This window comes from Rhinichthys klamathensis, unplaced genomic scaffold (genome assembly GCF_029890125.1).
Source record: "Rhinichthys klamathensis goyatoka isolate OS25496 unplaced genomic scaffold, OSU_Roscu_1.1 h1tg000461l_1, whole genome shotgun sequence".
Taxonomy (NCBI): Eukaryota; Metazoa; Chordata; class Actinopteri; order Cypriniformes; family Leuciscidae; genus Rhinichthys; species Rhinichthys klamathensis.
This window is the reverse complement of record NW_026606950.1, coordinates 132,963-150,925: the sequence shown is the minus strand read 5'-3', so window position 1 is coordinate 150,925 and position 17,963 is coordinate 132,963. Positions and strand designations below refer to the sequence as shown.

General features: G+C 38.0%; 1 protein-coding gene across 2 annotated transcripts in view; it reads left to right on the top strand.

Annotated features, from left to right (window-relative positions):
• mapk14b (mitogen-activated protein kinase 14b) overlaps positions 1 to 17,963 on the top strand; it is a 44,319-nt gene that overhangs the window by 1,637 nt on the left and 24,719 nt on the right. For both annotated transcript variants that reach the window (XM_056236694.1, XM_056236693.1), the window contains exons 2-3: positions 11,005 to 11,134; positions 15,187 to 15,245. In XM_056236694.1, coding sequence (XP_056092669.1) covers positions 11,005 to 11,134; positions 15,187 to 15,245 — 189 coding nt within the window. The remainder of the gene's footprint in view (positions 1 to 11,004; positions 11,135 to 15,186; positions 15,246 to 17,963) is intronic.

Sequence of the window (17,963 nt, the reverse complement as noted above, 5' to 3'; positions counted from 1 at the left end):
TGGCCATGTGGCTTGGGGGGTTTCAGGAAGGAAAAGCCAGTATTGCTCGAGCCACAGGTCTGGAGGACAGATCTTTTTTCCTGGACAGTCCCTAATAATGTGGGCGGATCCTGTCCTAGTGGTGTCCTCTGTCCGGGATATAAATAGCGCTCCATTGTGTGTGTTCCCAGGACATTTCAGTCTGGTAAATCAAGCAGTTCAGGTCTGTTCAACGCCAGTCATTCCTGCTCCTGCCACGTGTTTTTGGGCACACAGGAAGCTCTCTGTGTGTCGGGCCGAATAGAAAGACACTACTTATAACCCCGTCACGAGAACATCTTAAAGTCAGCATGAAACTGAATAGTCGTTTCTTCTCTATTGTGTGACGTACAGGTGAAACTCGAAAAATTAGAATATTATTCATTTATTTCAGTTATTCAACTTAAAAGGTGAAACTAATATATTATATCGACTCATTACATGCAAAGTGAGATATTTCAAGCCTTTATTTGTTATAATTTTGATGATTATGATTCACCGCTTATGAAAACCCCAAATTCAAAATTAGGATATTGTGAAAAGGTTTTCATAGCTGTAAGCCATAATCATCAAAATTGCAACAAATAAAGGCTTGAAATATCTCACTTTGCATGTTATGAGTCGATATAATATATTAGTTTCACCTTTTAAGTTGAATTACTGAAATAAATGAAGTTTTGCACCATATTCTAATTTTTCGAGTTTCACCTGTGTACGAGTGAAACTGCTTCTCGAACAAGAACATTTTTTTTTAGTGCGGGACTGTTGTTAAACACGGTTAATTAAAAAATTGGGTAACACTTTACAATAAGGTTCATTAGTTATTGTATTAACTAACATGAACTAACATTGAGTAATATATTCTTTACTGTATTATTAGTTCGTCTTTGTCAATGTTAGTTAATAAAAATACAGCTGTTCATTGTTTGTTCATGTTAGTTCACAGTGCATTAACTAATGTTAACAAATACAACCTTTGATTTTAATAATGTATTAGTAAATGTTGAAATTCACTAAGATTAATAAATGCTGTAGAAGTATCGTTCATTCTTAGTTCATGTTAAAGGAGAACTCCGGTCAATTTTAACATTGAGCTCATTTTTTTGTACATTTGGAGTGCTGTCAGTACAGACAAAAACGACAAAAGTCGGTGTTTCCTACACCGTGTTATCCTCTTTTTAAAGTTTGCACCGTGTTGACTTCAATGGGGCAAGTTCTAAACCTGATTTTAGCCTCTTAACAACCTGAATGTGCCATTACAAGTGCACAGCCATGCGAGTGGTGCTCTTAAAGGAACACTCCGACTTTTTGGGACTTTAGCCTATTCACCTTATCCCCCAGAGTTAGATAAGTCCATACATACCTTTTTCATCTCCGTGCGTGCTATAAGTCTGTTTGACGCACCCACCGCTAGCCTAGCTTAGCACAAAGACTGGATGTAAATGGTTGCAGCTAGCATACTAATCCAAATAAGTGACAAAATAACGCAAACATGTTTCTATTTACATGTTGTGATTTGTATAGTCACAGACTGTACAAAAAACAAAGTCACATGAGACACAGACATATTTTAACCGTATAAATACTGGGAACTATATTCTCTGAAGGCGACTATATATTTTCTGAAGGCGAAGCACTGCTACTTGGGCGGAGTGATAACCGCAGCACCTGAGACGAGCCGTGGTGAGGAGCAGAGAGCGCGTCTCAGGTGCTGCGGTTATCACTCCGCCCAAGTAGCAGTGCTTCGCCTTCAGAGAATATAGTTCCCAGTATTTATACGGTTAAAATATGTCTGTGTCTCATGTTACTTCGTTTTTTGTACACTCTGTGACTATACGAATCACAACATGTAAATAGGAAAATGTTTGCGCTATTTTGTCACTTATTTGGATTAGTATGCTAGCTGCAACCATTTACATCCAGTCTTTGTGCTAAGCTAGGCTAGCGGTGGGTGCGTCAGATAGAGTTACAGCACGCACGGAGATGAAAAAGGTATGTATGGACTTATCTAACTCTGGGGGATAAGGTGAATAAGCTAAAGTTTCAAAAAGTCAGAGTGTTCCTTTAAGAGTGACCACGGTCAATCTGACTGCAGTAGATGTGAAAGATATTAATAAAAATGATGTTAATTCAGCCAGCTCACATACCCGTATTTACTTCCTGTTTTCGTTCGAAGTCCACAGTAGTCGATTGTCGAGTTCGCGCTCGCGATCATTGGTTATATTAGTTACCAATGATCGCGCACGCGAACTCGACAATTTCCCGATTTTTGTCGTTTTTGTCTGTACTGACAGCACTCCAAATGTACAAAAAAATGAGCTCAATGTTAAAATTGACCGGAGTTCTCCTTTAACTAATGTAGTTAACTAATGTTAAAAAATGAACCTTATTGTAAAGTGTTAACAAAAAGGTATACCTTAATATCCTTCTGATATCTTCAACAGAAGCATATACCATGGATTGACAGAATGTTCTGTGAATTTCCGATTCATTAGCCGCTATAGGTAAATAACTAGAGGAATAACAAAATGCAGTTAACAATAAAATCATTTGCACTACAAACAAGTGTGTTTATAATTACGACAAAACGTTAAAAATAATGTGGTAAGAAATACCATTAAGAAGCATTATTTCCCGAAAGCATTGTAAGTCAAAGTTGATCATAGAACAATTCCCACCAATGGTCTCTACGGTTAACTTAGACCTGCAATGCTTTTGGGAAACTCTGTTTTGTACAGCTAAAAATAACTGGAAGCCTCGCACATTCAATTTACAAATTGCCTTTTACATCAAAAAAACGGTGGATAAGTTATTGATAAAAGTCTATTAACATATAGACCATATGAATTTTTTTGGGGGGGTTTTCGGATCCCAACTGTTACTCACTGTACTAAATATCATGCCTCCCGCCCAATCAAATTCGAGAACGGGATATACAGGTTACCAATGCAGTATTGTTCAGTGGACTTTTTTTGTTTTTTGTTAGAGGTGTGTTTTATTGGAGCACCAGTGGAATTACTAATCTGCGATTTCATGAAATTCCCGGCTGTCCCACATTGTTGAGTTCACAAGTCTTGTTGTTTGGAAGAATCAGGAAGATCTGGATTCTGACTGGAGAAGATTGGGAGTTTCTCTTGGAGTGGCTGAATCAAAGGGAAAATCCATGTATTTAAAAAGTTTGAGTGAAGAACAGTGTTGTTTATCATCCGAGCGCATCTGTGGAGAACGTGACGTACGCCAGCTGCGCAGAAGCACGTTGTTGTCAGTGTGTTTCTTCAGTCAGAGCTGAGTGTGATCTAGGACAGGAACGCAGCGGTTGAGTCACGGCGCTCTTCATTGGAAACTCCTTTGGTCTACTTCCGTCCTGTTTTTCTTGCCCTGGCACTATTTCTTCATGACCTAGACAAGGTCGAACTGAAGACACAACTGTCTCCCGATACTGTGTTAAAGGCACATTCCAGGTTCAATATGTAAAATAGTTTTTCTTCATTCATGAAAATAACAAAAATCGAGTTTACAGAGTCAGACTCCCATTGAAAATGCTTTTTAAATGTTTATTTTTCTTTCTTTTTTTAAAAATAGAAAATTTATTGAAATGGATCAGTCAAAGATATATTTGGTGGTGGTATTCAAAATTAACATTGATATGGGCACATATACACTGTAAAGTTTCAGGGTATAAACTTAAAATAAAATAAGTATAAGGGTTTTTTGTCGATGGATTTTTGAATCAAAATGTGAAACTAAGATCATTTAAAGCTGCAGTCCGGCATTTTTCCTCTTTGTCGCCATCTCTGTTTGAAATCTGTAATTGCAGTTATTCGCGGAATTATTAATTTTGCGTGAGTTGCACATCGGCATGAAACAGCGCAGATGAACACAATGTTTTGAGACTGCGAGTCTGTCAGTCACCGCGCCGATGTGGAAACTGGCATTCAGAATCACACATTCTACTTTTGGAAGTAGGCCTACAGTATGACCATGACAACATACGAATTTTCATCGGAAAATGCTATCTGAACAAGTAAGTAACATCCACATCAACTAAGGGGGGAAAGCCTTGCAGTAAATCGTGCTGATTAAATATAACGATCGCGTCAAACCTTTCAAATTATACTTTGTTCTCAAATTATCAACATCAGCATTGTGACTACATTTAATGTGTATTATGATTACCCTGTAGTTCAGTTTCTATTTCTGTGCAGTCTAATTTCTAATTGTCATACCAATAAATTAATGTTTCTTTACTGGTTTTCTTTGAGAAAAAAGAAAAGAAAAAAAAAACACGTATCTGTAATCCGATGCATATTTAAAACTATATATAATTTCGGAGGAGGCCGGTTTGGTTTGCTTGGAGTAGAGGTGAATTGCTCCCTCTCATAGCTAGCACAAAATATTTACCATAATAGCTAAACGAATAAAGACAGGAAACTCCGTAACTGTGTGAATTAACAAGTGTGCTACTGTTACACGATTGAACTATTGAAATGTCTTAAGTTACCTGTCCTAAAAGAAAAAAAGCCGTCTCTGCGTCCGTTTTGAACCGATGTTTATCCTTGTTTTCACGTGGGCCAGTTGCAGTGTCTTTTTTCTCTAACGTTACCCACTCCGAAGTCCGAATTATTTGGGGTTTTGCAAGTGGTGAATGTCCAGTTGTCACTGGTGATTGTCGTTTGAACCTTTCTGGATCCGCCATAAGTTTAATTATTTAATGCTGTGAGAAAAGGCTAAAAATGTCCAACTTCCAACATCCTCACGCAATATAGCCGACTAGCCGGGACGCCTTCTTTATGTGTACAGATGTGACGTAATGACGCAAAGACATGCTCGACTTTCCCGCGGAAATCCACCAGTACCACTGGAATTAAAATCATTATTACAAGCTAACCGTTTTGAATCAGGCAAAAGCAAGCAGATATTTTTTAACACTGGCTGGTTATGTTTTTTTTAATTATTATTATTTTGGATAATTTTTAACCCAAAAAAGTTACGGACAGCAGCTTTAAAGTCATAATGAAACCGAAATTGCTATAATCTTTTTTTCTTTATTGTGACTATAGGGGTGTGCGATAAATATCATCTAAGATAATATTGTGATTGTTGTTTTAACAATGTGTAATTATATTGAGTGTGTGTCCCACACTTTACAAAAACACACCTAGAGAGCGCACGCACTACGTGATGTATTAATAATTAGGGGTGGGAATCTCTAGGCACCTCACGATTCGATGCTAAATCGATTATCTGAATCTTTGTGTGTGTGTAACTATAAATACTTTGCTTTAAAAGTACAAAGTAATGACCCATAAAGAATTAACGTACAATATATTTTATTAACATTGCAAAGAACCAACAGGAAAATAAATGTGTGCCTGAACTAGCAGCATACTTGTAGTAAATTAATAATATAACAACGACCGGTACAGCCGAGTGTTTTTCCTCCTCTGGGTGGAAACGCGTCATATGGCTTCTCATATTTGTCGTGTTTCCGAAATATTTTAGTTTTAGTCTACAAAGCTTACAACTAGTGTGACTCTTGACTGTCCAGCTCCTTTCCCCTTCAACTTCAGAAGCCAAAATATTTCCACACGTCAGCTTTTAACGAGTGTGTTTGGATCTCGCGCGCCATCGCGTCTCTGTTATGTGCACGCCACAGACGGTCCGGCCGGGCACTGCACTTCCGCGCTTCAGAGTTCCGTCTTTTGCGTTCCGTCAATATTACGTTATTATAAATATATATCTAAAAAAATATTTTTTTTAAATCAATTTTTGACATTTGTGAATCGATTCAGAATCTTCCACGTCCGCATCGCGATGCATCTAAGAATCAATTTTTTCCCCACCCCTATTAAGAATCCCCCCAATATTCAAGATAACGCGGCAAAAATACCTCTGTATGTCTTTTATATTTATCTAATTTAATATAGTTAATATCCCACGAAGATTGCCGTTTTTCTCTCCGAATATCAGCATGATTAATGTGATATTGATTTTATACAACAGTTCAATAAACAAGAAGTTAATTTTAAAGGGGACCTATTATGCCCCTTTTTTACAAGATGTAATAACTTCCAGGCGTCCCCAGAATGTGTCTTTGAAGTTTCAACTCAAAATACCCCACAGATCTTTTCTTATACCATGTTGTAAATGATTTTTGAGTGGAAGGATAAAAGGAAGAACATGCTTTTTTCGTGCATGTATCTTTAAATGCAAATGAGCTGCTGTTTCCCACCCCGCTTTCCAGCCTCGGACACTTTGCCAAAAGCTAAAAACATCTGTTTGGTTTTGATTATCATTGCAGTTCTTCATCATGAACGTTTATTATCAGCATGCGTTTTAAAGGCTCGGTCTGAACTTCTGATATGTGGTTTTCTGAGCCGCATGCGCACAGAAAGCTGAATGTCAGACGGCGCGTCCTGTGAGTATTACACTAAGTCTTCTCTTTATGTTATTGCACTTAAACTGTCAAATACACACAAGGTTGTGTAAAAAAAAAAAAAAAAGTTAACAAACTCAGTCGGTTATGTCTGTGAACTAGGGCTGCATGATATTGGGAAAAAATGACATTGCGATATTTTATTTTTCGGCAATATATATTGCGATATAAAACCAATTTCACCAGATGACTTGAATAGCTTTGGGAAGAATGAATCATTCTAGAATCATTTTGTAATGGAGTAAATCTGCATAGAAAGTAATAAATAGATAAATAATACAATAGAACAAAGATATATAAATTAAATAAACAGTGCTTTATTTTTTTTAATTAATGAATGAATTAATAATCAAATGTAAAATAACACTGCATAGTCTTCTTCACTGTATAAATGAAATATAATGAATTATCTTTGTTAAAGCTGCAAAAGTCATTTTCTCTTTCTCTTTTGTTGTTTGATTAACATGGGTTTGCTGAGAGTGAATGTTAAGACGAATGCACGGATCCAATATAATGAATGATATGCATCCGTTTTCTTTCTCAGTTGTTTACTGTTATTACTACGATCCCTATACTTGACTTCGCACGTCCTGCGATGTGACTATCATGGATGCGCACACCGCGATATCGATGCTAAACGATACATCGCGCAGCCCTACTGTGAACAAAAATGTATCTATGAAAGCTGATGATGATCTATGGATGTTGTTTATAGGCTGTTCATGGTTTGAGTTAATAGAGGATAACCAGAAATGGGACTTTTCCTGTGCTCTGTGGTGGTTTCCCATGTTTCACAATAAGCACTGAGTCATTGGCTCGACTCTTTCTCTACTAGATCTTTCTTTTGGATTAGACCCAGCATGCATGTTGTGCTGTCTTCTAGCAGATATCACTGGCTAACTGTACCTAATGTTCAGTCTGTAGCCGTCTGTTCACAATGCGTGTGTAAGTAGATATCTCCCATAAACACCACCACCACACCCATTAGCGTCTGCAGTGGAGAGACTTCAGCTGTGCCTAGATCCCTCGTCCAGCTAGTGTGAGTCACGCACTGCTCCTTATGTAAGAGTCTAGAAGAGGAACATCAGTGCAAGACTCGGCTATAAAGCTGTACACTCACTGTTGGCATTGTGTGTCTGTCAAAACTGTAGCATGTCTGAGCGTGATTTATCCTAGCAAGTCATTTCAATACTTTTGCGTCGCAAAGATTTGCATGTGTTCCTTCACATGGCCACACATTTTTCCAAGGGTGTGATCTGATGGTACAGTGTGTCCATGCAAAAAAAAAAAAAAAAATTGTTATACTAGTTTACAATATGTTTTAATGTATTTTTGATCAAATAACTGCAGCCTTAGTGAACAAACATAATATATATATATATATCCTGCGTGTATTAGTTTTTCTAATATTTTGAATTAGCTTTCATTTTTATATATTTTTTTAGTTGTCATGATAATTTGTATGTGCTTTTGTCATTTTATTAGTCTAAAAAATTTTTTTTTTAATAAGGTTTATTTTATTTCAGTTTTAGTTTTTCCCCCCAGTTAATAATTACAGTGCTTCAACTTAAACATATTTCCGTTTATTTCCGGAAGGCATCATTTTTTAATTTTTGCAACTAATATTTTATTTCAATTAACCGGAGTGTTTTTAATAGTTGTAGTTTTAAGTTAACCATAATAAACCTTGTGTGTATTTATGCATACAAAAGTTTTACCCACATTTTTATATTAGAGTGATTTCTGAAGGATCATGTGACACTGAAGACTGGAGTAATGATGCTGAAAATACACAGGAATTAATGGTTTAATTGGTAATTTTAGAGTGCATGTAAATGGCTATTGTTTCCATTATGGTGTCTTGTGGGTTTGTGTGTGACAGTGTGTTATTATTTGTCTGGGCGGGCAGACGCTTTGGCGAGGTGTGTTCTTAGGAGAATGGTAATAGTGCAAGAAACTCAGGCTCCTCCATCTGCAAAACTGGCCTACACACACTTCCCAGAAAGCCTGTTGGCTCTCCTGACCGCAGAAGCCTGAGCCGCCACGGCCACTGCTCCTCTAATGTGGAAAACGGGATAGGGGCCGGAGGCTGTTTGGTATGATGACCGTTTTCTTAGCCATGCTTTGTGAATTGAGCATTGTTTTGTAATGTAGATGATTGGTTGAAATTGTAAATAAGAATTACATATACATGAATATTCTTATATTAATAAAAAACAAAATGTGTATATATACGGTTACGGTATATATATATTTAACAAAATATGCATAACCATTACCAGATTATGCTTATATTATGATTTGTAGAAATCTGAAAATTACAGTTGGTATATGGCCTGTATTAATCAGATTTTTAGATAGTGGTTGTATAACCAATATTGTTTTTTTGATGACAAATGCCAATAATCTTAGTGAGCCGGATGGACAAGGGTGAGATTCACTGGGGGACTCTAGTTGGGAAGATTTAACTATCCTTTCAGATTTAAAAAAAATAAAAAATGATCTATAATAACATTAAACATAGGGGGTGGGCGATATGATCAAAATCTTATCACAATATGAGTAGTTTTATTTCATAGGTAATTTTACTTTAAATAAGTTTTTTAAATAAAAATGTTTGATACAATTGAAATTAAGTAAAAAACAACAACTCTGAACTGAAGACAAGGTAACAATCAGTAATAAAAAAAGAATGAAGAAAATATTTACAAGCAATACTATAGAACAAAGACCTACCTGACAACTTCAATCACTGAATAAGAAACATTACATACTTTGTATAAGTAATTTAATACGCTGAAAAAACACTGTATAATAGTGTATGTGTAAATTAACTGTAAAACTGAATACACTGATCTAATATACTGATACATATGCACTCTCTCTCAACTGTTTACATTCACTTAAAGGGGTCATCTTTTGACATATAACACGTCATTGCACTATAAAATGATCTTGTAAGTTTCAGAGCTCAAAGCTTTCTCACTAGTCCAAAACCAGCTTTTATTTAAACCAAGCTCAGAAAAAGACTCGTTTCAGATTTTGTCACATTATTACGCCATAGTGTGACGAAAGATCAACGTCTACTTCTACATCATCGCCTCTTAAAGCGTTAGTTCACCCAAAAATGAAAATGATGTCATTAATGACTCTCCCTCATGTCGTCCCAAGCCCGTCAGACCTCCGTTCATCTTCAGAACACAGTTTAAGATATTTTAGATTTAGTCCGAGAGCTTTCTGTCCCTCCATTGTAAATGTGTGTACGGTATACTGTCCTTGTCCAGAAAGGAAATAAAGACTTCATCAAAGTAGTCCATGTGACATCATTTTTGGGTGAACTAACCCTTTAAGGTCCAGGTCGCTAGTGGGATGTCCCACTACTGTTTGCCTGGTAACGTTTATGAACGACATTCACGGATGTCATTCCAGTGTTGTTGACAGACAGTGAATCCGTTTTCCTGTGAGGTTGCTAATACGGTACATTTATTCACTACATCTGATCATTTATACGGTTTTATTTGATGTCATGCATGTAACACATTTCAACACAAATGCGTTAATAGTTAATTTTACAGATTTAACCCTATTTGCAATCCCCACAATCTCAGATACACTTTTCCCAGCATCATTTTTCTTAAATATGTCCCTGAAGTCCCGAGGCAAATCATATAAAATTGGAAAATTGCTAATAGCGAGCGAGGATCAGTCTTCCCACCATGTTTTTCCTGAGAGGAGAAGGATGCTGATATTTAAGGCTTTCCAAACAAAGCACATTCTGTGTTATTAAATCTAGACGGTTGTAAAAAGGCATGTTTTTGGAGGAGGGAGGCGTATGAGAATCTAATTTGCATATGATAATTCATGTTCTTACTCTTGCTGTATGAAACGTACCACTTTTGTTATGGTAACGGTGCATTTTATGCTTTTAAAACCAGTTATTCCAGCTTTTTAGTAATGTTCTTGTTTCTTTCCTACAACATCAGTGCTTGTGAATCTAGGAGCAAGCAAGCAAGCAAGCAACTTTATTTATATAGCACATTTTTTAAACAACAGACGTTGCCCCAAAGTGCTTTACAGAATAATAACATAAAAGTCATACAACAAAGCAGACATACTTTATTCAAAAGCTAAAGAAAATAAATAAGTTTTTAAATAAGACTTAAAAGTTGTAATCGATGGAGCTGACCTCACATGGAATGGGAGACTATTCCAAAGTTTGGGACCTACCACGGAAAAAGCACGATCTCCTTTTGATTTTAAATTACAACGAGGTACCTTTAAAAGTCGTTGATCGGAGGACCTTAGAACTCTAAAAGGAGAGTAAGGAATTATAAGATCACTGATGTACTGGGGGCAAGGCCTGACAAAGCCTTGTAAACAAACAAGAGAATTTTAAAATCAATCCTAAATTTGACCGGTAGCCAATGTAGGGATTGCATTGCAGTACCGGAGTAATATGTTCTCTCTTTCATAAAAAGCTGGAGTCTCCTGTAATCTTGTGGCCTGCGATGTTGATCGAATCCATAACATGGTGTTCTTTTTCCCCACAGCTCCGCGTTGGACGCAAAGACAGGCCTGAGGGTCGCAGTCAAGAAGCTGTCCCGGCCCTTCCAGTCCATCATCCACGCCAAGCGCACATACAGAGAACTGCGGCTGCTGAAACACATGAAACACGAGAATGTAAGGAAGATGTTTTAACTGCTCTTTTTCCCAAGTAAGATTGCGCTGACTGTATTTCTAGTTCTCACAGAGCTTGCATGCGGCTCATGATCTGTGATTTCCTCTCCTTCCACTTTCATGTCTATTAAGCAACCTCACTTCCTCTGCCGGCACGGATCCCAGTGGGGGATTCATCCGTGCGTTATGAAACTCTATTGATTATTGTCTGAGAGCTAATGAGGGCGTGGGGAGAGATTATGCACTATTACTGCATAGTGTGCTGCGTTACCTGCAAGATCATAAATGCATAATGTGAAATATTTGCTTTTTAAAACAGTTTTGTGACCGATCTCTGTAATGCTGTGTTCAAAATGCCTAGGTCAAAAGTGCTGTTTTTCAGCAGGCATGCAGTAGTTCCTATGCGATTTTTCTTATTTATTGCCTGCTTTTGTCAAGGCACTCACCATGTTTTTGCATAGAAAACACCCTTCATTTATTTTTTTGCCTTCTGGCCAGAGTCCACGAATCTGTGCTGCCTCTGTTTGAGCGTGGGTGAAACTCTATGCTGGATCACAGCCACCTACTCGCTCTCTATTCCTCTCTCTCTCTCTCTCCCTACACTTTCCTTCATGCACGCACTTTCAGGTTCCCTGGCTCTGTCTCTCTGTCTCACAGATGTTAATGCTTAATAACCCTCAAATCACCCTTTTTCATATTGAAACCAGTGGCATCAACTGGCACACGAGCTGCGAGCGAGTTTTTGTTCTTACTCTATTTTCTTTGTGTGCAGCGAAATATGATCTGTAAAGCTATTTATCGACACTATCTTTCGCCAATATAGGCTACATAAAATACTGTACTGGAGCGAACTATCTGCCCACTTATTACACACTAACAACATATTCTTACTAAATCTGACCGAATCCATGTAAAATAAAAAGTATGATTTTTTTATTGATCTATAGCATTTGTTATGAAATGTAGCAACCTGCACATTTAGAAACTATAGCTACCACAATTGTAATGTAATATAAATCTCTATTGAAAAATATATTTCATTAACCGATTATCTATTCTACACAAGTTAGTCAAAATTTACCACAATAGATACTAGGGTTGTCACGGGACCAAAGTTCCAGTAGTCGGTACCAATACCATTACAGTTTTACGATTCTCGGTACCAATTTCGGTACCACAGCAAAATCTGTTGGAACTATTTAGCTATTTAATTTAACTATTTGAAAAAGAAATATTAAATTAAATTCAATGAGTTTATTATTTATGATGGTAATCTGGTAGACTGAAAGCCGCCGCCTGTAAGCGGGGACCGAATATATCCCGTACTCTGTACTTACCTGATGCTGCTTCACTGTAAAGCTGCTTTGAAACAATCTGTGTTGTAAAAAGCGCTATATAAATGAAGGTGACTTGACTACCGGTACTACAGAAATGCTGGTATCGTCATATTTAAAAAACAATTGTACTGATACCGGTACTTTTGACAACCCTAATAGATACAATAAAACTTGATAAATTCTTGTATGGGTGGTCATGAGTAGTTTAAAAAGCTTTCTCATTTATGTTGGCGCAAGATGGTGTTTTCTCCTCTTTTCACCGTCTTTTTAATTTATGTGGCGGTTTTAGATCGTGTTTGACTTTCTGCTGACACAAACACCAGCAGGTTCATTAGGCTGCCGTCACTTTAAGACCGAATGCAGGATCCGATATACTGTTACACATGTGTTTTCTTTCTCAACTGTTTATGGTCACTTCAGACGTAAATGACTGTTTACAAGGATATTTTGACATAATTCTGTGTATTTGTCCATTAAAGTGTTAGAAGGTGCGAAAGAGAACAGCCCAGCACAGAAAACAAGTGCCGAATTGAGTTCTCTTTCGCGTCGTCTTGTGCTTAAATGGTTTAAAACCAAATTAAAATGAGCTCACAGGAATCAATAAGCGGAATCAAATGTTTAATTTTATAACAAGTTTTTTCCCCCTGATTTTTCGATTCTCAACTCTATTCATGATGATCAAGTTTGCAATTAATTCTCAATGACACAGTCCTTAAAGGTGCTCTATGTAACTTTTCTACTAAAATGAATCCTTTTTTTATTGCCTGTGGGTGAAGGGGTTGTAATCACACATTAAAATGATCCACTTGTCGAGTTTTGCTATTACCTCTGAAGGCCAGTATTCCTATTTCTATGTGAAGTCTCCGGGTCGGATTTACCGCGAAATCCAACGGATGTGACGTGCATGTGCGCTCCCGAGCCTCTCTCAGGGAGTTACGTCTGGTTAAAGGCGCACGTTTTTCGGCTTATATCTCAGTCAATCTTTGATCAATATTCCCAAGACTCTAATCGTTCGTAGTGCTGGACGGGGCCTTTCGAACGAGCCCACCCCCGAGGTCCAACTCGCCCGGCTCCCCGAGTTATAGCCGTTCGAAATCGGGGGTCCCAGCGAACGGCGATCCGGTAGGGGGCATCCCCGAGGCCCGCCACTCTAGCGTTCGGGCAAGGGTTCCCCTGGGACCTCCTCCCCCGAATTTGAGCTCTCTGGGTCTTTGCGTTCCAGAGATACGAGCGATTTTCTTCTGAGATCGTGACGTCACCGGCGTCCGCAATTTTGCAGCGCGCCCGACGGTTTTCTGCTAATATCTTCGCGAAAACACCACCAAAAACTATGGAACTTATATGGTTCTTTTCAGCTCGACTAGATGGTCCCAACGAGCTCGGTGCTCGCCGAATCCGTCTAGTATTCGCCGAGATATTTGCGTAATAGACGGTATTGTCTATGAGTTCGAGCACGAGCGCTCTTGTAAAATTTGATTGCAATCTGAAACATCACCACTAGAGGCCGCTAAAAGTTACATAGAGCACCTTTAAACTGTGTGTTTTTTATAATTCTGTTTCTATTCATCAAAGAATCCTAAAAAATGTATCACGTTTTGACAGAAATATGAAGCAGTACAACTTTACAACATTGATAATAATCATAAATGTTTCTTGAGCGGCAAATCATCATATTAGAGTGATTTCTGAAGGATCATGTGACACTGAAGACTGGAGTAATGATCCTGAAAATTCAGCTTTGATCACAGGAAAAAAAAACATTTTTAACATTTTAGCCTATATTCAAATAGAAAACTGTAATATTTAAAAAATATATATCTTTTAACCGTATTTTTTATCAAATAAATGCAGCCTTTCAAAACTTTTGAACAATTGTGTAATTAATAGTAGCCAACGATGGCCAAGGTACATGAATGTTACCATGGGCAGAATAGTAAGTCATTTTAAGCCAAAATGGGGGTCAACAAGATTCAACAAGACATCTTCACCCGGCTATACCCAATGTTTAGATCCGTTGTGGTATTTATGCAAATTAGCACATACGTAATTAGATTATGCACCGTTTGTCCATGTTAACAAACAATTAAAAAAAACTTGGAATACATTTTTTGTTTGTCTTGATGTAAGTAATCAACTCAATCAACTTTCATGATGATATCTAAAGGTTTAGATTTTTACCCTATTCACGTGAGGAAAAGAGTGAATAGGCTATATTTGGGTCTTTTCGAAACTTTCCCCTAATGGGATTCTTCGGGGCTTTCCTTACTCAGGACATATTGAGGAGACAAAATCAGTTGAGTTTGCTTCTGTTGCAATTTGTTCAACCTTTTTTCATAAAATGACTGGACTAGAAGTATAAAATGTACCTTCTCCTCCTCCTGCAGAGAGAGAGAGAGAGAGAGAGAGATCAATGATAAAGTGATGCCCACACAAAGTATAAATGAGTCTAGCAGAGGATGTTCACAAGTGGAAGCAACACCTCTCACTCTGTGTGCCGTTTCCTCTGAGGGGAACCGCAATGGGCCGAACGCTTACCAACAGCAGAAAACAACTTCAGTCATGACAGATGATCAAGTGCAGCTTGTTTTCTTGTATAATGTGTTTACAGTACAATTTGTTCAGCGTGTGTACTCAGTGGAAGTGGAATAGAGCACAAACACTTCTTTGAATGATTTGACCTTAATCTAGTAGTGTCTCTGACTCTTGTCCTTGTTGCAGGTAATTGGTCTTCTAGATGTGTTCTCGCCCGCTACCAGTCTCGAAGAATTCAATGACGTGTGAGTATTTGGTTCATTTTTTCTAGACGGTTAATGATGTGAACCTTTTTCATCCTATCAGGCACATTTCGGGCCACCTTGCACTTGCCATCACACCACTTCTGAAACATGCAAAAAATGTTTTATGTTCATGAAACATGTTTATAGCAGGCTCTTCACGATATAGTTGTCAACTTCTACGCTCAGTTTACCGAACGCTCAGTTTATCGACTTGTTCCATGTTGTTGTGAAAAGTTGATAGGGCATGTTCTCAGTCCCTCCAGAAAAACGGAGGTGCATAATCCGCATATTTATGCGAGGGCCGCATTTTTTCAAATACGCCGCACTTTCGCCGCATAAATTGCCGATTTCCGTGCAAAATATGCAAGGCTTACATGATTTCATAACCCTCGCATTTTCGTTGCAAAAAAGTCACATATATCTTAGAAAGTTGAAAAATGTTGCGTTTGCTTCACACGAGAGCCGCCGTTTCCCCCTGTTGCCATGGGAACGTTATGAAGTGACGTAATTACGCGACGTGAACATCATCGAAAAGCTGTAAAACAGGAGCACACTTCATTTTTTTATATTTTATTTATTCATTTTTACAGAAGTTGTAGCATATTCCTTTTGTAAAGGCTCGTACACACCGGGACGAATATCGGCGCGTGTTATTCGTCAGCGTTTTTCAAAGCGTTTTTTGTGTTCACACCCAAGCGATTTTGGCTGACGATGAGCCGAGTGAACATGCAAATTCATTCCCTGACATTAGATGGCGCCCATTTGCTCTGCAATATCACTCCATAACATTCTCTTTTATCAAGATTTTTGTAGTCGCTGTCGGGTTTGTCATATAGTTCTTTATGTTCCGACAGCAACGAGACCAGCAGCTCTACATTCATCTTGCCTCGCATCTTCCTCGTCTCATTTCCTCCCGGCAGTGTAGACGCTACTTGGCGTATCTCCTCTAGGGCTGGACCCAAATATTCGAATATTCGTTCGGTGGGTTGGTATTCGATTTGAAAATGTGACATTCGAATATTCGTTTTTTGTGTGTGTTTTTTGCACACCTGGCAACCCCCTCGAAACGGTTCTCATTCGCGCTTGAATATGTTTTACAGTTAACACTATAAAATCTGGTGAAATATAATACTTAACATATAACTTCGTTATAGCTACTTAATAAATATATTTGCTTCTTCTTGGACTACTAAAAGTGTTCCTGCAACGGGAGTATTCTCTGACTAGAGCGCAGAACAGCGGAGTTTGAATGGGCAGAAGTGCCTGAGCTTGTGTTTTGGGTTAAGCTGCGTTGCTTTGACATTGTGGAAAATAGAATAATAGAAACAAAATGTATTATCCCTTTTACCCGTTATTATCAATCTAAATTAATCTACTGCAAAATATTAATAGAAATTTGTGATGTTGTTCTTGAAATTGTTATTGCTACCGTGTTCTTTATTTAGGCTATTACGGTTCGTTCATTTATTTTTCGTTTGTCTTTATTTAAATTTCGTTTTTATTTATTTAAATCTACCCGACTTTGTCAGTGAGAATATTATAAGACTATACCTTATTAAAAATATTGCTTAAGTTAAAAGACCTCATGTGTGTGTGTGTTTTATATGCAGTGTCCATTCTCGGAGCATATAAGATTATATTAAATCTACCCTACTTTTTCAGTAATTTGTTAGTGAGAAAAATATTAGAAGACTTAATAAAAATATTGCTTAAGTTAACAGACCTGTGTGTGTTTTATATCACTAGTGCAGTGTCGTTCTCGGAGCGTCTAAGCTCTGTTCGCATGAGGCGCGCGCGCTTCCCGCTTGCACTGTTCTGTAGTTTATTAAAAGTTGATTAATTCTGAACGTGTCGTGTCTCGCCTGTTTATCTATATTGCACCAAATACGACACTGCACTCCCTGTGAAGTCGTTTGGATGAACGGTTCTCGAAATAATCAAAATGCAAATCCAGACAGATATATAGAGATTCCGAAGCTTCGAATATTCGATGTTCATTACTACCGAAGCTTCGAAGCTCAAAAAATGGTATTCGGACCAGCCCTAATCTCTTCTTCGCCGTTACGTATGTGTGCTCGGCAAGACCGTTTTGTGTTTGAGCGCCCCCAAGTTGTGTTTTACTGTAACTTCAGAAGCTCCAGACACGTGAGCAAAAGCACCAATCTCATTGGTCGGATAGTTTTTGATGCGGCGCGAACCCGAGGCGTTTTTTAAAAAGATGACGCTTTTACGCGTGGCATTTTTCGTGTCGGTGTGCACACTCACATTGGCGCCCTTTGTTTAGTCACGAGGCGTTAAACGTCGGCGAATATCGCGCGCGGTGTGAACAGGCCTTAAAGGTGCCCTATGTAAAAATTGAGGTAAAATTATCCAAAAAATAAGCTACACGCATCAAAAGAATGAGAAGAAATAAGTGCAATGATGTCATTAAAAAATTAACAAGTTATAGTGCTGCCGAGATATAAACCTAAATTAGCATGCTAAATTACTAGCGCCGGCCCGACTGGTGTCGTAATACCAGTTTCGGCCATGGGAGGCGGTATGCGGGCAACATACATAACCACCAGCCCAACTGCAGTACACGAATAACTCGCACGGCTTGTGGGCGTACTTGAACCTGATGTCAATCGCGTCTAAATGAGACCGGCCTTTATAATTTAGTGTTGAGATGTTGTTCATTGAGTCTCTAATCTCTAAAAATCTCCAAATGAACTGCGG